Here is a 23,595-nt window from a genome sequence, read left to right as displayed (position 1 = left end):
ATATTTGTTTATACATTTTAAAATAAGGCTGTATGTAACCTAACAAAATGTGGAAGAAGTCAAGGGGTATGATTACTCTCGCAAACACACACTTGTGGACACAGGCAACACAACACAATTTATTTTAAGTGTGTTTTTTTGCTATATTTGTTTCAGCTCAGGACTGCATCTGCCTGCTCAGGTGTGACAAAGTAGAGAGAAAGAGAGGAAATAGAAAAAACACAAGACAACAGAGAGGGAGAGGACAACCCTGATCCATAGCTGATAGGGGAGCGCTCTTCATATTCTCACTGAATCAGTGCCCAATGCTATTAAGCCAATGATATTCAGAGCTAAGTATCTCTCTGATCTGTAAGACAGACCACGCTAGTCTAGCTGTAGAAGACAGGGGTGATCTGCATTCTTATACTGCCAGTGTCTGTAAGCATTAATATTAATTTCACTGCACCTGCGATAACATCTGCAAAACTGTGGGTGCGACCAATAAACTTTGATTTGATCTGTCTGCCTGCAAGCCTGCCTGGGGTTCAGTGGGACTGGGGAGTCTCCTCTCCGGCCCCTCTCTCCTGGGTCATTATCACTGTACATCGTTACATATGCTTGCATTCTGAAGGCGTGCCGTGAGCCTCGCGGTAGCCTGTCTGTCGACAGGCAAATTCATCACCCCCTGGAAACGCCGCCACCGGCACCTCCGCACAGGATGAACGAGCCAATAAAAAAACCTGCTCTGCATGCATTAATCGTTTCTGATCATTTCACGGGAGTGATTGATGACTCACACAATCGATACATCAACACACGTGTTGCACCAGGATTAATAAGTGGAGGAGCGTTGGAACATATAAGAAGTGAATTCATATTCCAATGACTTTGTGCCCTCCATGAAGGTTGATCAAGTACCATCATTACACCAACATCTATGTCGTTCCACAAGGGATGTACCATCACTTCTAATGTTTATTTGTTACTGTAAAGCCCATGGCATGACAATGTGTTTGAGTGTTGGGAGGGTTGAGTGACCTAATAAGGATTTTGATTGTATTATGGTTTTAGAGGTGTGTTCCTCACCTTCCATTTTCAATCAGTCCTCTGTCTCGTTGGAATGTCACTGTGGTCCAACCAGAGAGAGATGGCAGGAAGTAGAGCGAGAGAGGGGGAAGAATTTTAATCAGAAGAGTTCTTTGTTAATATTGAATGTGTTTCAAACTGTTATCTATTTTTCTCATATATATTCTCAAAATATATTCTAGCCCAATATCCAAAGTTAGGTGACAAGACAGGACGAATGGTCAATACCTGCACGGGTAAAGGTGAAGGACTGAACTGCAAAACAAAAAGACAGAGAGTGTGTGTGTGTTAAAAGCCTGTCGACACTCGACACCGTCGATGTGTCAGCATAAACAAACATGAACACAACCACAGACATAAAAAATATGCAAACACCATCCTTTTGACGATGGTAGTCACATTTTGATCAGGAAAAATGTGACAAAGAATAACTAGAGTATGGAGGTTGGCTGGATGAGAAATACAAAGCAGGCAGGAAAAAGGAGACAGAAACATTTAACTGGATATTGAAGATACATTTGCTCTGAGAAGAGGTGGGATCAGAGGAGCAGCGATGGTGAATAAAGTAAATCACTATAGAATTAGGTAATCAACATGGCTTCCACACCAGCCACTGAAGCATGGTGATAGCAATACACATTATAATGAGAATAGTCCACAGCTACATGCTACCCACCCATCCCCCAGAAGGCCAATCAAAAAATACGCATACCTAAATCTGGAAAATACATTTACAGCTAATGTGTGAACATGGGTCACGGTTCCATAATGAAAGGGAATGTGAATTACTTATTTGAATTGAGTGTATTTGAGTTTTAAGGTGCAGTGTTGATGGGATTGTGTTTATAGCCGATGCATATTGGTGCACAATGAATTAAAGCAAATAAGACTTATTTCCATCTGAGTTGAACATCTCTACCTTTGTTCTGCATGAAATTATATACCATCGAGCCAAAACAGATCTGTCTCTCACCTCTGGGATTCCACTTATCCACGCTAGACACGTCCTCTAAAGGCAGTTGGGAAAGCTAGTCTACACTGTAATGTGTTTGCATAGTGTGTCTGATCTCTGTTGATATTACTCAGGCCTGTGTCTGTAACAGTATATAGTGGTTCTGACCTGCATAGTTACTGAGGCCCTTCCTCTTCTTCCTCCTACAGTACAGCCAGGCGCTGAAGCCCATGAGGACGATCCAGCAGGCCCCTCCCAGCCCAGCGATGAAGGCTGGCTGCTTCACCACGTCTGAGATGCTGTTGTTGCCCTCCGCCCCCGTCATCACATCACGCAGCTCTGCACCTGGGGACAGACAGGAGGGGACAAGGGACACCCATCGGATTGACAGCATGGCATCTGGTGGATGGATAGTGCTATGTTGTCCACTAGACCTAAACCAGTCAACAGCTAACATCTTTCAAAATGGTTTAAAATCAATGTTTATCAATAGGTAATAACAAAATCTACTATATAATCTAAAAACAATAAACTCTGTACGAAAGGTACAATCACGTTACAGTTATTTTCTAGGTTAAAAACAATACAACACCATGAAACACTATAGATAAATAATATCAAATAAAAAAACACACCATCGAAGCCATAAAAAACTGCAATATGTAGGCAGAGTGTTCATCAACTCAGCAGTGCTCTCATCAATTTGAGCTCCGAGACGGGAGATTGACAGAGCAGCTCAGACAGAGTTTGATTTTCTGCAGCAGCTACTGTGCTGTGAAATTAGATTCACAGTCTCCAGCTTGAGCAGGAGCCCCAGCCCCAGTCATTAAGCCTCAGTCCACAGGCCTCTGTTTGCCTGTCTCTGGCCGTTGAGGATATTTCCCCCACACATCAGTCAAAAGTCACGGATGAAGAGCATCTGGCCTGGTTCTGCTACTGATTTTAGGCCTATATACTCAGCGCATCCCTCAGCAGTTTGATAAGATGTGATAGGATGATAAACCCACCCCAATAACACTGTCTACCATTTTTAGCAACGGCCACACAGATATTGAGGATTATTATTATGGCTAACAGCTCTCAACACACTGTTACTGGACACTACACTAAATTAAACGCTATTGATTTCCTGATAGATCGCTATGTATGTAGCCAGCCTTACAGAAATCACTGAACCCCTCGTTTCAAACCGTACACATGAGATCTCCGACAATGCAGAATTTATTTTTTCCCAAGTGTGATAAATTGATCAATCATTCTTCCAGACCGCCTGCCTGTGATTCAGATTAGGGTTCCCTGCTATTATGTGGGTTGCCTCAGACCCTGTGCTCTGTGTGTTTATGTGTTACCTATGATAATAGGCTGGGGCTCGCTCTTCACTCCCACCCCCGAGCTGGTGCCTGCCGCCACCTCCACACGGTACTGCACCCCCGCCTGCAGACCCCCCACCACCACCGAACGGATGGCCGCATCCACCGTCTTATTCACATGGAAATGGGTCTCGTTTGCCAGGCACCAGATCTAACACACACACACACACACGCACACGCACACGCACACACACAGGGACAGGGACAGGAATTTGTGGTGAGAGAGAGTTGATACCCAATTTCAAATCAAATCAAACCGTATTGGCACAGGTAAACAGTGTAATAAAATGCTTACTAGCAAGCTTTCTCAATAGGGCAATGTAGACATTTCTTGTAATATTTATACACAATAAAAATACAGTGAACCTGTATACCAGAGCATTTATTCTCAATAAGACTACTGTATCCTATACAGATTGTTGCTCCCTACCTTGTACTCCTGGATGATGCCGTTCTGGTGTTCTGTGGGAGGGGGGTCCCAGGACACACTGATGGAGGTGCTGTTATGGTTCCCCACTGTCAGCACTGTCACCTGTTGAGGAGGAGCGCTGGGCGCTGCATGGGGAGAAGGCACAACAAAACACATCAACATAAATATTACCACATACCGATATTCTCATTCCAACAGAAAACTGCTGCTGCTGCCTGCCGTTGTGGTTTAACTGAGCACAACAGAGAGCACTGCCTTGATTTATATGAAAATTGTTCAGTGAGGCAGGCTTTCTCTGTAGCAGCAGCAAAGCACAATGCCACTGCTTTAATAACATGTGTTAAAGCCCAATGCCACTGCTATAATAACATTTGTTAAAGCCCAATGCCACTGCTTTAATAACATGTGTTTAAGCCCAATGCCACTGCTATAATAAGATTTGTTAAAGCCCAATGCCACTGCTTTAATAACATGTGTTAAAGCCAACATGTGTTAAAGCAGTGGCATTGTGCTTTGCTGCTTGGGAGAGCCACCACTCTCTACACTTCATGCTTCCAGACTCTCTCTCTATTTTTCTTCCTCTCTCCAACATTCATCCCTTACAGTATAGTTCAATCTTGCTTTTTCTAAAATCTCATTCCTTTTCCTCTCTTTTAAAGTTGCAACAGAGTAACAAAGTAGCAGAGGTCTCTTGGTGCCTTCATAGGTTTAGGGGAATCCACTATAACAGTCCATCTAATAGAACAGCCAATTAGAACCTCTAATGCTACAAAATTTGGGGCGGCAGGGTAGCCTAGTGGTTAGAGCGTTGGACTAGTAACAGGAAGGTTGCGAGTTCAAACCCCCGAGCTGACAAGGTACAAATCTGTCGTTCTGCCCCTGAACAGGCAGTTGACCCACTGTTCCCAGGTCGTCATTGAAAATAAGAATTTGTTCTTAACTGATTTGCCTGGTTAAATAAAGGTAAAAATAAAAATACTATTGGCCTTCATATTAATGGATCACGGCCAACACACACAGTCACACACTAGCACTTGGATGCTAAAGATGTGCATATTTGAGCTAAATGAAAGCACTCCATTCTGGTGTACAGTAATGAAGGAGATGCTAGTAAGTCCATTAGCTCTGTGATGTATCGCCGGTAGAAATATGACCCGCGGTGTTTCACGTAATGTGCTAAGTGACACTATGGCAACCCCAAGGCCAATCGTTTGAGATCTAGAAAACACTCTTTATCCCCTGTGTGGGCAGACAGACCACTCAGACCCTTCACTTTCAAAAGCTGTATGGGGATTCAAACAGCTAGCAGACACCTGCAGGCTAACAGCATGGCTATGGGATTGCTTAACACATGGGCCTATTGTTTCTATAGTGTTGGAGGTTCATTATTATTCATTCATTCAGAACACTACAGTAACTTCATACTTTGAACTACCATCTCTGTATTTTCGAGGTACAACTCATTCAAACTCATTCAAATCAGATTGGTTGGATGGGAAAACTCAGGACAAAACTCAATTGAGAAGCCACAAGTTGTAACGGTTTTCTGTAGGCGAAGGAGAGTCGGACCAAAATGCAGCGTGTAGATTGCGATCCATGTTTAATGAAAAAACAAAACACGAATCAATACAAATACTACAAAACAAAAAGAACGTAACGAAAACCGAAACAGCCTATACTAGTGTAAACTAACATAGAGACAGGAACAAGGACACTAAGGACAATCACCCATGAAACACACAAAGAATATGGCTGCCTAAATATGGTTCCCAATCAGAGACAACGATAATCACCTGACTCTGATTGAGAACCGCCTCAGGCAGACATAGACTAACGCTAGACATCCCACAAAACCCCAAGACAAAAACACACCACAATAACCCATGTCACACCCTGACCTGACCGAATAAATGAAGAATAAACATAATATATATCGACCAGGGCGTGACACAAGTTCTGTAATGGCATTATACAGTCTGTGGAAGAACAATGTGAATCAGCTACTGGATCAACCTGGACTCAGGGGTAGACATAACATAGTAAACAAAAATCCGGGACACTCATATGATATATTACGTTTGGTATGGTATGTATTAATTTGTGGATGTCCATCGTTCATTTTGTATGATATGTTACAAATTGCAGTTTGTTGTAGCTAACGTTAGTTAGGTGGCTAGGTGGCTAACACAAACGTTAGCTAGGTGGCTAATGTTAACTAGGCTAGGGTGAAGGTTAGGGTGAAGGTTAGGGTTTTATTTTTCACATGCGCTGATTACAGCTGGTGTAGACTTAACTGTGAAATGCTTGCCTACAAGCCCTTCCCAATGATGCGGAGTTTAAAATAGTAACACTAGATGAATAAAATAAAATACACAAGAATGGAGCTATATTTAATTTTACCTTTTTTTTACTAGGCAAGTCAGTTAAGAACAAATTCTTATTTTCAATGATGGCCTAGGAACAGTGGGTTAACTGCCTGTTCAGGGGCAGAACGACAGATTTGTACCTTGTCAGCTTGGGGATTTGAACTTGCAACCTTTCGATTACTAGTCCAACGCTCTAATCACTAGGCTACCCTGCCGCCCCTATACAGGGAGTACCAGTAACAAATCAATGTGCAGGGAGGGGAATGAGCTATTTGAGGTAGATATGTACATGAAGGCTAGCGAGGGACAAACTGAACATTCCTAGAGCAGGGAATGTGGAGAACAGCTACTGTGTGGACCTAATTATGTTAATGTACACAAGGAATAAAAAGCAACCCAATTAATCAACCGTTCACAGAGGGCTGAATCGTAACCTGAGACACCTGTGTAACTTGAGCTTCTGTTCAAATCTCTGACTGACATCAATGTTTGATTTAACTTAAGTAACTTTTCATGTATGCATGTATATGATGGAAAGGGGGAGAGGTGGCAAGACAGAGAAAGAAAGAAAGAAAGAAAGAAAGAAAGAAAGAAAGAAAGAAAGAAAGAAAGAAAGAAAGAAAGAAAGAAAGAAAGAAAGAAAGAAAGAAAGAAAGAAAGAGAAGGGGTGGAGGGAGGTAAAATCATAAAGTCACAGCATGAATGCTGTATGCAACAGGGGCATGGCAGGTGGCAGCAGGTGTCCAGAGAAAGTAGAGAGAGGAACAGGGAGAGGTGCAGAGAGAGAAGCAGGAAAAGGGTTGAGCTGGTGTCACAGGAAACAGCCCCTCCCCCTCTCTTGAGTGTGTCTGTTTGCAGAGAGAGTGTGTTTGTGTGTAATGACATTCTGTATCAGCTTCTAGGTCCAGTATGTGGCCATTACCTAATGTAGCATCAAGTAGCATTGATGTCAAATAATTTCAGGAGTTTCTGACAGTGAAAATAATACCTCCTACACAGTTGGCAATATCTGTTGCATCACTACACATATTGAGTCGGTAAAGTCCTTTACCTTCCTCCAAGGTGCGTGCTGTCATTGATTCACTGTCTGCTCCCTGGAACTCGTTGAAGTACGGACGGACTTTTATCTCGTAGACAACACCCTTCTTCAGGCCAGACAGAGCCACGTCTCTCTCTGAGGGGACCTTCACGTCCTGCACCTGCCAGGCCCCCGGGGAGGGCAGGCCTGACGTCTGCCTGTACAGAACACGATAACCCTGGATAAACTGAGAAGGTTTCTCCACCTGAAAGAGAGAAAAGGAGGCAGATGTATATATTGCAGATTTTTTAAGGGAATTTTCAATAATGATATAAGAACATTTATTCTTCAACATTAGCTAAATGATATCAACTTTGATTCATAGTAACTACTTCCTGCCCATTTAAATACACCACAATCCAACCAAACCAGCAAAACAGAGAGCTACGAAGCTCTTACACCCTGACAGAGTGGATTAAATCCAAACGTTATCCTTTTCTGTAAACAAATCGCGTTACTATGGCGGGGGAAAGTTGCAGTGGTGGGGTCTGGGGATGGAGTGTGCAACATAACTCACAGTAATGGCTTGTTAACAGGGGCAGAAGCAAGAAAAAGCTTTTACAGGGCAAATAAAGCAGCTGTTTACCGTCAGCCCAGTCCAAATAAATCATGGAAACGTGCTGCTGATGCTCTGCCTCTACGGTTGCCTGCTTGCATTTCATTTAACGATGTGATTGGTGAATCTAAAAGCTTTATGATCGCCTGCCCCCACACTCTCTCTTTCCCATCCCCTCCCTTACCTGTAGTAGAACTGCTTGATCCATCTAGATGCAGCCATGGCGGGAGTAAATATCATAAACAAGCCCATTCTGTTTAATTTTCCCTTGTCTTATAGGACGGGTATGCTAGGGTATGTTAGGAGAAGAGTTTTGCATGACAATAATAGTATTTGTGAAGAAGAAAAACCTATGCTTATTCTGAGACTTAATCTGGCCTGTGTTACAATGTAATTACATACTAGAAATATTATAACTAATATTGTAACTAACTGAAGATGGTAGATGGTATCTCAAAGTGTAATTTCAATTGAATGTTATTTTGGATTGTTCCCTTGAATAAGCCATGTTATTAACTAGTGTACCTGTCATAGGTGTGTGTACTGGGAGTAGAGTCAGGTGCAGGAGAGCAGAGTTGTGAACAGGCGCACACTTTATTTAGGTAGGAGAAAACAACAGACGGACACCACTGTGTCGAAACCTCCAGCCAATGCAAAAGTGCAAACGCGCAAACAGTCACAGTAATATTGTATAAACACAATAACATACCTCGTGAAATAAAACACGGAATAAACGCATACTAGTAAAGCCTGTCAACACAGACACATAACACAAAACAACCTCACACAAAGACATGAGGGGGAACAGAGGAATAAATACATGTAGTGTGATTGGGGAATGAAAACCAGGTGTGCAGGGAAAAAGACAAAACAAATAGATAAATGAAAAATGGAGCGGCGATGGCTAGAAAGCCGGTGACGTCGACCGCCCAACGCCACCCGAACAAGGAGAGGGGCCGACTTCGGCGGAAGTGGTGACAGTACCATCTGCTAAACAAAACAATGGTGCTATGCAGCACTAATACAAATCCCTTTCTCGAAGAGAACCAGATACCTAATAATGTTCAAATGACATCAAGGCACTGGTGCATACAGTGCTGAAGCATATGGAGTGCATTTGTGTACATGCGTGTGCATGTATGTCAGTGGAGGCTCCTCAGTGGAGGACGGGGAGGACCATCATCTTCAGTGAATTGTATAAATATAAAAATATTAAAACATTACAAAAGTTATCCTTTTTAGATAAAACTACACTAAATATATTCACGTCACCAAATAATTGATTAAACACACTGTTTTGCAATGAAGGTCTACAGTAGCCTCAACAGCACTTTGCATGGTAGCACCATGGTGTAGCCGGAGGACAGCTATTTTCCATCCTCCTCTGGGTACAATACAAAACCTAGGAGGCTCATGGTTCTCATCCTCTTCCATTGACTTACACAGTAATTATGACAACTTCAAGAGGACATCCTCCAACCTATGTTGTCCACCCAATCAATTGATCAGAGAATTAATATAATACTGGAAGCATAAGCTACAGCTAAGACTGCAGTGCACAAAATGTGGTGAGTAAGAGAATAGTTGGAACAGTTTTGAACAAATTCATTTTTTTATAAAAGGAAGGAAAAGCAAGAGAGCGGGAGAGAGAGAGAGAGTGCAAATGCAGATAGCTAGTTTACCCTACTCAAACAGAGAGGGATGCTATGTTAGCTAGCTGGCTATGGCTATCCAACACTGGAACGCTTCCAAGTTAAGGTAAGATTTTGTTTTTATTAATTTACTGCTAGATTGTAGCGGGTTTACTCACACGTTAGTTCTAATGGCTAGAGTACTGACTAGCTATGACATTAGCTAATATGGTGACAACTATGTAGGCTGTGTGTTGTGGTTATGTTATGAAGGTTTGCCTGGAAAGGTTTTTTTGCCTGGTCACAGACAACTGACGTGTTGTACACTGAAGTCCACATGCGAAGGGACAAGGTTAGAGGAGGAGAGCGCGTAGATGTGAGAAGGAATTCTACAACAAGCTAAACGATCATGCTGTTTGTATGTGGCTGCTATAAAAGTGAACTGTTTTTGCGTGTGATCAGCGGTGTATTCATTCCACCGATAATATTACACCCTACATCAGCTAGAGTGTGCAAGGCGGTATTGAATGTGTCACTGTCTGTCACCTAGATTACTAAAAATGTTCTCTCTACCTGTGCACCTAAAATGTAAACTTTAAATCATATGCTAGGTTGTAGCAACCTAATGATAGGTATAGGGAAAATTTGAATATCTTGTAGTAAGTAGCCTTTTTACATCGATTTTACATTGAGCTGGGTTTAATTATACCAATGTTATTTGTCACATGTGCCGAATACAACAGGTGTAGACCGTCCCGTGAAATGCTTACTTACAAGACCTTAACCAACAATGGAGTTCGAGAAATAGAGTTAAGAAAATATTTACTAAATAAACTAAATAAAAATTTCATAAATCAAAAAGTAACACAATAAATGTACTGTACATGACAATAGCAAGGCTATATACACGGGGTAACCGTGTACAGGTTAATCGAGGTAATTTGCAAAGTGACTATGCATAGATAATAAACAGCAAGTAGCAGCAGTGTAAAAAAAAAAGAGGGGAGGGGGTTCAATGTAAATAGTCCGGGTGGCCATTTGGTTAGAACATGAATGACAGTCATCCGTTATGCTGTAATAGAAAAAAATGCTCATCAAATTTTAAAAAATTGGCCACCCTCATCCGAAATGTCACCGAACGCCACTGATGTATGTGTACTTGTGTGAGGAATGGAAGAGCCTCTGTCATTAAGCATTGCTCTCCAGAAGGGAAATATTAATAACCTCCAGATGAAGAGCTGACTGCCAACCGCATCCAAAAGAGAGAACACAACATGTTGCCGCTAATGGTGATCTATTTGTCTCAGTGAGAAACATTTGTCTTAATTCCTACGTCACCCCAAACAATCACAGATTGATGGAACACCAGCTGTCCTTGGACTCCACGTCCACCCGTCTCAGACACTCGCACTGTGTGTGTGTGCGCACACGTGTGTGCGTGTGTTTATGCATGTGTGTGTGCTAACTGAGAACAGGCAGTGGGTGACACAGCATTTATGTGTGAAAAACTGAACTCAAACTGCGTATGAAGCTTGGAGATAAGCAAAGGCTTGGAACTGGCTCTGTTCCTGAACGATCCTAACGCTGTACAAGGCTCATCTCTCTCGCTACTCAGCTCTTCAGGTTCTATACTGCCTGTTTGATTCAGTGAGAATAATAACTCATCATCCATGTTTATACCAAACCTACTCATACTAGTTCCTCATTGTGACATCTATACATAAATTAATAATTGGGCTCAGCAAGTCTAAATCTTAAATTACAGTGTTTTTGTTGAGTCCCATTACAGATGGTCAACAGATGCTCAAACTGTCAACTGCAATTCTGTCGATATGCAACATTAAAAACAATTTACAGTATTGATTCCTATCAGTGGTACTCACAGTCCATGTGACCTGGACAGAGGTGGAGCTGATGACCACAGGGTTATGCATGCTGACCACCACATCACCCAGCTCCTTCTGGACACGTCGATGGTCGACACCCTGCACCGGAGGGCTGATGTCTGAGAGAGAGAAAGAGAGAGAGAGAGAAAGTGAGAGAGAGAGAGAGAGAGAGAGAGAGAGAGGGGGGGGAAGAGAAAAGTGAGAGAGAGACAGACAGACAGAGAAAGAGAGAATGCGTGGGAGCGAGAGAGAGAGAGAGAGCGAGAGAGAGAGAGAGAGAGAGAGAAAGAAAGAAAGAAAGAAAGAAAGAGGATGATGCCAATTGCGATTAAACCTTTATGAAAATGTTCTAATGGCATGAGGCACACTGAGACACAGTGGTTAGTTCTGTACAGTACCTTGGGTGCGGACAGGCTCAGACATGGGGCTTGGGTCTCCGAGACCCTGGGCATTGACCGCTCTGATGATGAACAGGTAGACTGTGTTGGGTCGCAGGTCCTTGACCGTGAACTGTGTGGTCTTCCCGTGGTCAGCCACAGTCTGCCAGCTGTTGCTGACCAGCTGACTGCTCACAGAGAAAACAGGAGGAAGATATTTAGTGAAGCCAAGAAAAGCTTTTACGGAAATAACATTCCATACTGTAGCTATGGCAGTCATATTGTTTTTCACTTAGCTAATTTAACTAGCAACATCAAGACATCTGCAAATCTAGTCTGAAACCTAAACACTTTTTAGTGTTTCAAAAAAACTCTGATCAACCTTGTTGGACTGTACATGATTCTTGTATGCAGACTATTCAGCCAAAGCCCTAGGGTGTATGTGCTTGCCCTGAACATGCCAGTGAACCTTATGCCCACATACATGCATACATATGTCATTGCTCTGAAAGCTTGGGGTCATTTGCTGCAGCTTCTCTTAGGGCCAAGGTTCCCAGACATACCCAAAGGCCTCAATGACATAGGAGGAGATTGGGGAGCCCTCCTCGGTCCCAGGTTCCCAAGACAATGACACTGTGCTCTTGGTAACATCAGTGACCTCTGGCTTGGAGGGAGGCCCTGGTAGGGTACTGGCATTGTGGGACATGGAGTCTGTGAGGTCACTGGACTCTGAGATGGAGAAAAGGAGAACAGGTTCTTTCAAAATTAATCAAAATGGACAAGGCAGATTGAAGGAGAAACGAAAGCATCAGGTTGATTGGCTTCAATCAATGGTGTGTACTGTACACTCTTAGAAGAAATGGTTCCAAAAGGGTTCTTTGGCTGTCCCCATAGGTCGGAGAACCCTTTTTTGTTTCAGGTAGAACTATTTTGGTTAATCAAAAGAGAACCATAGGGCTCTCCCAAAAGCTTGGCTGGTGCGTAAAACCTGTGAATTCAGACAATCAAAGAGGTGTAATGGGTTCATACACAAAAATATGTTACATACTGTAAAGCTTACATTATTGTTCGATGTTTTTCATTGTTTTACTGCCTCAGGATAGTGTACACAGACGTTTTGGCTTTAGAGCCTTCTTCAGTGTGTAGGTACATTTTTCTTTAATTCCAAGCAGCATTTGTAAAAATCAACAGATTAGCAGCAGGTGCTTGTAATCTGGGTTGCCACTCATCTGCCAATCAGGAACTATTTCGGGTTCCACGTAGAACCATCTGTGGAAAAGGCTCTACATGGAACCCAAAATGGTTATAAGCGTTCTCCTACGGGGACAGTCGAATAACCCTTTTCGGTTCTAGAATAAAATGGACACATTGTTACTATACCTCTGACATCCAGGAAGGCACTCCATGAGGTCTCCCCACTGGAGCTGGTGGCCACACAGGTGTACAGCCCAGAGTCAGATAGCTGAGGAGGACAGAGGAACTCATCAGAACACATCAGAACATACACTGACCAGACAGTTGACAATAAACCAACTGTCTTCCCAATTCTTTCTTTAAAGAGAAACAACCAAACATGCATCCATAAAACTGATCATACAACTGACCAAACAAACATTCAGCTGATGAACAAATCAATCAACTTCTCAAATAATAACAGTTTTGAAAGATCAACTTTTTTATATAGAGTACAGTGCCTTCAGCAATTATTCACACCCCTTGTAATGTTACAGCCTGAATTTAAAATAGATCAAATTTAGATTTTGTGTCATTGGCCTACACACAATACCCCATAATGCCAAAGTTGAATTACAAATGAATAAAAAATGAAATGCTGAAATGTCTTGAGTCAATAAGCATTCACCCCTTTGCCAAGACAAGCCTAAATAAGTTCAAAAGTAAAAATGTGCTTAACAAGTCACATAATAAGTTGCATGGACCTTGTGTCCAATAATAGTATTTAGCAATATTTTTTTATGACGACCTCATCTCTTTACCCCACACATACAATTATCTTTAAGGTCCCTCAGTCGAGCAGTGAACTTCAAACACAGATTCAACAAAAAAGATCAGGGAGGTTTTTAAATGCCTCGCAAAAAGGGTAGACGGGTAAGAAAAACAGACATTGAATATCCCTTTGAGCTGAAGTTATTTTTTAATTACACTTTGGTTGGTGTAAAAATACACCCAGTCACTACAAAGACACAGAGGGCCTTCCGAACTCAGCTGCCGGAGAGGAAGGAATCCGCTCAGGGATTTCACCATACGGCCAATGGTGACTTTAAAACAGTTACAGAGTTTAATGGCTGCACCATGTTGTGGGTATTGGGCTTGTCATCGGCGAGGACTAAGGTGTTTTTGATTTATAGAAATAAACTGAATAGAGCTCAGCACAGGCTAAATCATAGAGGAAAACCTGGTTCAGTCTGCTTTCCAACAGACACCGGGAGACAAATTCACCTTTCAGCAGGACAATAACCTAAAACATAAGGCCAAATGTACACCGGAGTTGTTTACCAAGACAACAATTAGTGTTCCTGAGTGGCCTAGTTACAGTTTTAACTTTGGCTTGAAATCTATGGCAATACTTAAAAAATGTTTTCTAGCAATAGTCAACAACCAACCTGACAGAGCTTGAAGAAATCTAAAAATAAAAATGTGAAAATATTGTACAATCAAGGTGTGCAAAGCTCTTAGAGATGTACCCAGAAAGACTCACAGCTGTAATCAATGCCAAATGAGATTCTAACATGTATTGACTCAGGAGGTTGAATACTTATGTAATCAAGACATATTGTGGTTTAAATGATCATGAATTTTTCACAAATGTTAGAATTGTTTTTCCACTTTGACATTTTTTTTTTTTTTTTTTTTACAATTAAATACATTTCAACCCCACCTTGTAACACAACAAAATGTGGGGGAAAAATCCATTGACATTAACCCTCCAAAAAGTAATTCATAAAACGTTTTAATTTACATATGTGCTAGGAGGCTAAGTGTTTGTTTCTTGGGCTTCAGGAATGTGACTGAAACATTTAAAATAAACTGATTATAAGTATGAGGGGATATCAGTGAACAAATGGTCAAGTCTACGATGGCGCCAGTGCAATGAGTGGAGCTTACTCAGTTGTTCAAAAGCACATATCAGACCGAGAGCCTGATGGTTCTTAGGTAGTTATTAATAGGTTTTAAATTAGAAAATGATCTCCCACAGAAGCGATAGTTACAGGAATGGTAAAAACAGTTTGATTGCGTTAGCAACATCAGGGAAACTGGGCAGAAGGGAGTTGAGCTTGATATACAGCAGTTCTGTAGCATCTTTAATTAATCCTCTCAATCTCCTTAATTGCCAGCCTCAACACATTACGGAAAGAGAGGCTACGTTTAAATTGTGTGCAAAACAATGTCTCAGAAAAGACTGTCTAGGTTGGTAATACTCAATATATAAAACAGTCGGTTCCGCGACCTGGGCTTACAGGCAGTGGTGGAAACATTTGCTCACAAAAAAAGGAGAATTCAGGGGAGTCTCTCAAGTTGGATTTAATTTAATTTGATTTAATTTACCTTGAATATTGCAGCCCAATAGCCAGACAAAACCCGCTGAGTTCAACAATAAATAGTGGCTGAATTTATCCTTAAGCCGACTACTTTTTTCCTCATTGTTTGGCTATTTGATGTGTCATTTTTATAACAAGTTTATAAATCACAGCTAAATACGCTATATAGCTATAGATAGTACACTGCATAATGAAACAATCCCTAGTAAGCTAGTGTTTTGAGGGTGGACTGACTCTATTATTTGGCATCAATGGACTGGTTTTACGCACAACATTCTATCCAAGCTGGGAGGATGGCTCATGTCATTCAGGTTCAGGTAGCCTATACGGGACAGTTAAAAAATCTAGCTGATTAGTATGCTGTTGCATCAAACATTTATTTTACAATCTGCAATGTTTGAATTTGCCACCAGCCGGCAGTATAAAAATTGCAGAATTGTGACACCATATAGACCTTCATGAAATGTTAGGCTTAATATGAGAAAATGATGACCAAATAGGCCTACCAATAAACATGTATCTATTAGCTAAAGCTAAGCTAAGCCATGGCATCACAGAAAGCCTATCATCGATAGGCATGCAGCCGCATTGACGTCACAATTTCAGCACTATGGACAGTGATCAGTAGTCTATACTTAAATGTTTTTATTTATTTAAAGGGGGGTCCAGACCTTGCAGGGGAGTCCAGAGAAACTGAGTTATACCAGTGAAGGCACTGTATGCTCATTAAAACCAGTGTGCCTTTTTGATAGTAGTAATATTGTTTGGTGGTGATGCTTGTTGGCTCCATTGGTCTTTCCAGTCCAACCTTGATCCCAGTTGGCCTTCACAGCCCTTTTGTCAACCTCTGCTATTGAAAGAGCAGGCAGCAGTACACAAAAAATGCATTAACCTCCACTGGCCTGATTCGCACCCAGGGAGAGAGGGAGTGGGTGACAACAAGAAGACAGAGCGAGGGAAGATGTGCTGAAAGTGCTGAAGTTATGAAAAAAATTGCTTAGTACTCGTCAGCCTCCCACATCCTCAGCCCTATCATCATCAGTACAGATCAGACACAGTGAAACAGGGACATGATAATCTATTTAACGTTGGCCTCTTAAATACTGGGGCTGCTCCCTTACACACTCTCTCTCTCGCTCTCCCTTGTTCCCGCTCTCTCTCTCTCTCCTTTGTTCCTGCTCTCTCTCTCTCTCTCCTTTGTTCCTGCTCTCTCTCTCTCTCTCCCTTGTTTCCTCTCTCTCTCTCCCTAGTTCCCCCTCTCTCTCTCCTTTATTCTCTCTCTCTCCAAAATAGGAGAGGGATGTCAAACTTTTTTGGGAGGGTTTGGGAAGGGTTGTGTGTTTTTTAAATATTGTTTTTTTACAATTGCTCTTTTACAAGTTTTACTACATAATTTCTTCCATCCTCGCCACATTTCCTCAGCTGCTTGCGTGCACCTCCCCAAAATCACTGTGTTTTGGTACTCCCCTTATGCAGTACGCTATTCCATGTGCTAACTTTTACTATACCACAGTATAGTAAACCTAACGGTCTTTTATGCCGTAGATCCACCATTTATGGTGACAATAGTGGTAGGTGGATCGTTTGTCCAGATCTGCAATAGGCTAACTAGCAATCATACCACACATAAAAACATTCAAAGCTGCATACACTTGTTATATGAATCGACAAGAACAAATAGGAATAGCTGATAGGCAGTAGAGACATGAGACACACAGCTAAAACTATTGATGTTGTTTAGGGACAATACAATGATCCTACCTAGACTAGCCTAAATTGCATTATTGTTTTCCAGTGAGTACAACATTCTAGCCTACTCAAGGCTGCAGTGAAAATGTCATTTGAATATTGGCGCAAAAGCCCTGTGATTTCAATGTTTCAATGTTGTTTTGGGTCTACTCTTGGCAGTTTATAAGGTCTATAAACACACTGTAGCAGGCCAGTCTTGCTGTATTTTTTACTTCTGATACTGAATGTGCAATCTGTTGCAGATCATCATTCTTCCAAGTCTTCCTATAGTAATGTGGCCATATATGCTCCCGGCAGGCTCAGTTTCTCAGGAAAGTTCAACACACTCTCTGCCTCCTCTCCAATCCATGCAGCTATTCCTTGCACACCTAGAAGCAAATGCTTCAATATATATATATATATATATATATTTAATATATATAAATATATAAACACAACCAGTCACAATATGCCATCTAATTATGCAAATTCAAAAGTTTCCGGTAGGCATGCACACCGTTCATCCCAAATATAATTCCAGCATCCTCAACATAGCTTGACATTAACCACGTTTCCATCCAAATTGTTTACGCGAGTAAAAAATGTCAACACATCATAGGAAAGTATGCAGTTTATTAGGCTACAGATGAAATATGTTCTGATGAACTTCACAGGGTGGTGAAAGTGCACATTGATAAGGTTGATGCTCCTTTCAATAGATATTGGGGGTCTTATTCTGGTGACATGATGACCGATGCTTGGCTGCCGTTTGACAAATAAAAATAATCTCACACTTTGTCCATAATAATATCATCATGTAGTAGGCTATACCTGCACTGTATCTGCAAGCTGGTGACTAGAGCGCATGTGCCAATACCGGTAGGCACATTCGCTATACCTACGCAACATTTCTGTGACAAAACCATCAGTAGAGTTGAAAATGCAATGGAAACCATTTAAACTTGTATTTTGTATTAGGTACATAGCAATTTAAACCCAAAATATATTTTGTATGTGCATTACGTATTTACACACAGATTTTATTGGCCTAGGCTACTGTTGATTGTGAAGATGGAGGCCTTTTTCATTGAAGTAAAAGAATATGTCTACAGTATAGTAAAAAGCTTATGAGGGGAATTTAATGTACGTTTTAATATTGTAGATCTGAAGAATGCAGCATTTTGGAGCTCTATAGTAATTTGTTTTATCTTTATTATTATTAGTATTACTGTATATAATTGTTATTTTTATAAGCTTATTTATTATTCAAAACCAGTTCTTTAAATATTAAAAACCTGTTTTGTTTAAAAATTTGGAGACATTTTCATTGGCTAAAATTACATCTGTCTTTTTAATTGTGTGCTTAAGATAGGTTATAAGTAGGCCTGTTTTAATATAAATAACATTATACTTTTTCTGTCATTTGTTGGGTATGGTAGGCACTTGCCTTTGTTGGTAATTGCTGCAATATAGCCTGTTCAAAACTTCTGAAAAGGTTTAAACCAAATTAAGTTCCAACTTTAATGCCGTGTTTGCCTGCTCATATTTTCCCTATAAACAATGGCTTAAAATACTTTTGACATTATTAATAAACTTTAGTGAAGGTTTGGTGTGGCTGATATTAAGCTTTAACCACTGCAAGCATATGATATGAAGGCAGTGTGCACTGGCGCTCAGACTGACTCCAACAGTAGAACTTGAGGTGAGGAGGAATGTTACATGCCTACCAGAGTTACTACTATAATCTAATAAAACAATGCTTATCTTTATACCAGATATTCTGATTGAAAAATAACAAATTAGCCTCCTTCTGTACATCTGTACTATCTAGCCATCTGACATAAAGAAATGCATGTCAGTGTCGTAGCATGCCACCAGCATATCTGTCTCTATCTCTCTGGGGCGAGGCCTACGCATCACTTCCTTATTAAATAGGCTCTATATATTTTGTAATGTTAATATCATATAGTGGACACCTAAGCCTATAGGCCTATGCATGCAATGCCCTGATGCATTTAGTGCTCAAATCTCTGACAGCTGAATTGTGAGGTGGACAATTATTTTTTTAGGAAAGAAGCCAATAAAAACCAATAAAAAAATGTTGCATATGCTACACATCGAAACATAAGGAATAATGTTTGATATAAGCTGTTTTTAGGGACACGTAATGTGGCTCATTTGGCCAAAAACCCTCATTTATTGATGGCGCTGGCTCCGCCAATTCGGATCTGAATGCAAATGGATGTCCGGTAAATTTCTCAAATGTCTCGTAAATTAAAGGCTTCCCAGTCACGTTGTCAGGCGACACATTTTCCTCCAAAGGAAACCCTGAAATATGCATATTGTTTTGATGCATATTTTAGAATATTCACATGAAAATCTGTCGTCAATTAGATGGAAACCTATAGACACCGTAAAGACGGTGTGCTCGTCCAGTGTCACTTTATTTATGCCTGCACGTCATGGTTCACCAGCAACCCCAAACATCTAAAAAAGAAGCTACAGACTAGGTTTGAATATTTTCCTGGTATTTTACTAAATGTTCCACCTCGAGAATAACCACTTTTCTCCCGGGTAATCTGGTATTTCCCGCCCAAACTGGAAGTGCCATTCTAAAGCATATTAATACATGTATGTCTGGATTTGATTAGAGCTTTGATCGGCATGAAAATTCAAGTCTGACGCTACCTGAGGCTGATGAGTCATACATTAAATAATGTTATGAGCCCAAGCCCAAATGATTGTGCCGTTATTCAATAAATGTTAAAAAATAAGGTGACCCCCAAAAGCCAGATAGAGAAGTGTAAATTAGGCATGCATTCAGTCCTTATATTTCTGCAGCATGTGCCGCAGCAAATGTAGTGACCACAGTGGAAATAAGTCCCTGACTATATTGTGCAATCCCAGTCACTTTAAAAATGATTTCTGTATTCAGAAAGTATTCAGACCCCTTGACTTTTACCACATTTTGTTACGTTACAGCCTTATTCTAAAATTGATTAAATATTGTTTCCCTCATCAATCTACATAGAATACCCCATAATGACAAAGCAAAAACAAGTTTTTATAAAGTTTTGCAAATGTATTAAAAATAAAAACTGAAATATCACATTTACATAAGTATTCAGACTCCTTACTCAGTACTTTGTTGAAGCACCTTTGGTAGCGATTACAGCCTCGAGTCTTCGTGAGTATGACGCTACAAGCTTGGCATACCTGTATTTGAGGAGTTTCTCCCATTCTCCTGCAGACCCTCTCAAGCTCTGGCAGGTTGGATGCTGAGCGTCGCTGCACAGCTATTTTCAGGTCTCTCCAGAGATACTAGATCTGGATCAAGTCCAGGCTCTGGCTGGGTCACTCAAAGACATTCAGAGACATGTCCCAAAGCCACTCCTGTGTTGTCTTGGCTGTATGCTTAGGGGTTTTGTCCTGTTAAAATGTGAACTTTCTCCCCAGTCTGAGGTCCTGAGCGCTCTGGAGCAGGTTATTATTATGGATCTCTCAGTACTTTGTTCTGTTTATCTTTCCCTTGATCCCGACTAGTCTCCCAGTTCCTGCCACTGAAAAACATCCCCACAGCATGATTCTGCCAAGACCATGCTTCAACAAAGGGATGGTGCCAAGTTTACTCCAGACGTAACACTTGGTATTCAGGCAAAAGAGTGAAATCTTGGTTTCATCAGACCAGGGAATTTTGTTTCTCATAGTCTGAGAGTCCTTTTGGCAAACTCCAAGTGGGCTGTCATATGCCTTTTGATGAGGAGTGCCTTCCATCTGGCCACTCTACAATAAAGGCCTGATTGGTGGAGTGCAGCAGAAATGGTTGTCCTTCTGGAAGGTTCTTCCATTTCCACAGAGGATCTCTAGAGCTCTGTCAGAGTGACCATCGGGTTCTTGGTCACCTCCCTGACCAAGGCCCTTCTCCCCTGATTACTCAGTTTAGCCGGGCGGACAGCTCTAAGATGAGACTTGGGGGTTCCAAAATTTTTCCATTTAACAATGATGAAGGCCAATGGTTCACTGCTGCAGAAATGTTTTGGTACCTTTCCCCAGACCTGTACCTCGACTCAGTCTTGTCTCGGGCTATACGGACAAGTCCTTTGACCTCATGGCTTGGTTTTTGCTCTGACATGCACTGTCAAATGGGACCTTATATAGACAGGAGTGTACCTTTCCAAATCATGTCCAATCAATTGAATTTACCACAGGTGGACTCCAATAAAGTTGTAGAAACATCTCAAGGATGATCAATGGAAACAGGATGCACCTGAGCTCAATGTCAAGTCTCATCGCAAAGGGTCTGAATACTTATGTAAATAAGGTATTTCTGTTTTTCATTTTAATACATTTGCAAAAATTTATAAAAACCTGTTTTCACTTTGTCATCGTGTGATATTGTGCATAGAATGATGAGAAAAATAAACATTTAATCCATTTTAGAATAAGGCTGTAACGTAAAAAACGGTGGAAAAGTGAAGGTGTCTGAATACTTTCCGAATGCAATGTATGTATATTTTTAACTTTCAATCAATCAATCAATCCAAACTGTGCAGAGGCAATTTGATGAATGGAAAGTGACATCTGGTACAAAACACCAAAATGTTGAATGAAATTCAGAGATTCGATACTGGGTAAGCCTACAAGGTAGGGAGGGATGTGTTTTTACATATTGTTATTTGTCAATTTCGATCTGTCCCTTACATGCTTGCATTCCCCCCAATCACTGTCCTTGAGGTAGAGCATCTCTAAATGCTGCCTAGGCAAATGGCTCTAAATGACAGCTTTAAATGACTTATAAAAATCAATAACCTCTATTCATCTTTAAAGGCAACCTGCCTGCACTTGTCCATTTGAATTACATCTCACTGACATCAGACGGGAATTTTTTCTCTCCTCTCTCTCACAAGCAATATGAGAGGCAAGCGCATAAACACACGTGCGCACGCACACATACTGAGCGACAAACACACACACACACACACACAAACCTTAACAACCTGCCTTTGAGAATAGAGAGAAACTGTAAAGAATGGGTAGTTTATTGAAAAGAAGGCAATGAAAGTAGAGAAGCAGAGAGAGAAAAGATGGAGTCACTATGGCAGGCAGACTCATGGCCAAATCAATCATGAGTGAACACAGTGTGGAGGCTTGCTGCGGTGACTGTGCGTATTGTGTTTGTACAGCATCAGTCCTATAAACCCACCCTGGTGCTTTGGATCTGCAGGCTGCCAGGCTCCAGCAGGGCCATGCGAAGGTCCTTCCCCAGCAGACTGAGGCCATCCTTCAGCCAGGTAATGGTGGGCCCCGGGTCCCCTGACGCCTGGCACCTCAGCAGGGCCACACCTCCAACAGCCTGCGTCTGGTTGGACGGGCCCTGCCGGATGATGGGCGGGGGGCGGTCCTTTGAGGCTGGAGAAAAACAAGGAATCACAATGAAAACAATGAACACAAACTATGAATTACAGTTTAGTGCTATACTAAATTACAAATTTGACCCCATAAACGTGAATGCATTTATCATTGGAGACGCAAGGTCTTCTTGATGTATCTGTTGTGATAGGGGGTACCTGTTTTGTGGGTCGTTTGCAGGTTTCTGATAGTGTGTGCTAATGGCACCACATCACACCATAGGCCTCTATTTACAAGGTGCAGAATAACGATGGCTCGCCTACGGCGCTAATTACCCTGCCTTCCTCACGACACATTCACACCCTCACTCCTTCCTTCTCTTCCTCCTTCTCTTCCTCTTCTGACTCACCGCTGCACCTCACAGCCCCCTCCCCCAGACAAGAAACAAGCCACTGCATTTCTGGGGTGTTCAATCTTTTAATACTGTCTCTTCTTCCCCTGCTTTATCAGTGCTGTTAGTCTCAACTCAGACAGAGTATTTGCACCAGGTTCTAGAGCTCTAAAATTCTATCACAGCTCCTTCAGACTCAGAGGACAGTCACTAAACCAGAAATGCAGAGAAACCAATCATACACCAGCCTTATAGAGTGAGGCATCCTTTTACTCTGCTAACTGAGACTTTTATACTATACCCACTGTGTGCGTAATAATTGTCAGCACCGCATTGTATGATTAATATTGAAAATTGCTAGATTCAGAAAATATTATTTAACTGTAATCAGATGCTATAACAAAAGATTACTTCTTTCTTGCATCATTCTTCCCGACAATTTTCGCTCAAAATGGACTTAGAAATTGCTAATGTCTGTCCATGTCCTGAGGACATCTGTAAATGCCTTCGAAACCGGCCAATAGAGGCAAGAGTGAGCGTTATTACGATCAAGTAGGCTTGGGTTTGCTAAGGCGTTGTGGATAGCGGCGGTGGAATGGGAAAGTATATATGGATACGCCTGGTGCCCAAATTGATGACGTATGTCACGCAGCTGAGAGTGGAGTGTAGATGAATGGATTTGGTTCAGTCAGTGGTCTTGATGAGAACTTCCCAGCATACTAGTTTAAGCTGGCAACAACAGCAGTATGGCGCTAGTTAAAACATGTAAAAGAAAGTGATGTTTATTTGATGGTCGAGGAAGAAATAATTTGTCGTATTGCGGTCGACATCTGGATGTCACCGTGGCATGCCAATT

General features: G+C 41.4%; 1 protein-coding gene across 1 annotated transcript in view; it reads right to left on the bottom strand.

Annotated features, from left to right (window-relative positions):
- Nucleotides 1-23,595, bottom strand: part of LOC135547835 (roundabout homolog 2-like) — a 149,752-nt gene that overhangs the window by 15,162 nt on the left and 110,995 nt on the right. Inside the window, exons 9-19 of the mRNA XM_064977063.1 lie at nucleotides 22,203-22,408; nucleotides 13,095-13,176; nucleotides 12,278-12,443; nucleotides 11,736-11,902; nucleotides 11,335-11,456; nucleotides 7,238-7,469; nucleotides 3,821-3,945; nucleotides 3,370-3,541; nucleotides 2,189-2,365; nucleotides 1,297-1,323; nucleotides 1,069-1,108 (exon numbers count right to left, since the gene is read on the bottom strand). Coding sequence (XP_064833135.1) covers nucleotides 1,069-1,108; nucleotides 1,297-1,323; nucleotides 2,189-2,365; nucleotides 3,370-3,541; nucleotides 3,821-3,945; nucleotides 7,238-7,469; nucleotides 11,335-11,456; nucleotides 11,736-11,902; nucleotides 12,278-12,443; nucleotides 13,095-13,176; nucleotides 22,203-22,408 — 1,516 coding nt within the window. The remainder of the gene's footprint in view (nucleotides 1-1,068; nucleotides 1,109-1,296; nucleotides 1,324-2,188; nucleotides 2,366-3,369; nucleotides 3,542-3,820; nucleotides 3,946-7,237; nucleotides 7,470-11,334; nucleotides 11,457-11,735; nucleotides 11,903-12,277; nucleotides 12,444-13,094; nucleotides 13,177-22,202; nucleotides 22,409-23,595) is intronic.

This window comes from Oncorhynchus masou, chromosome 11 (genome assembly GCF_036934945.1).
Source record: "Oncorhynchus masou masou isolate Uvic2021 chromosome 11, UVic_Omas_1.1, whole genome shotgun sequence".
Lineage (NCBI taxonomy): Eukaryota > Metazoa > Chordata > Actinopteri > Salmoniformes > Salmonidae > Oncorhynchus > Oncorhynchus masou.
Note: the sequence above shows the minus strand (reverse complement) of the source record. Positions and strands in the feature narration are given on the sequence as shown.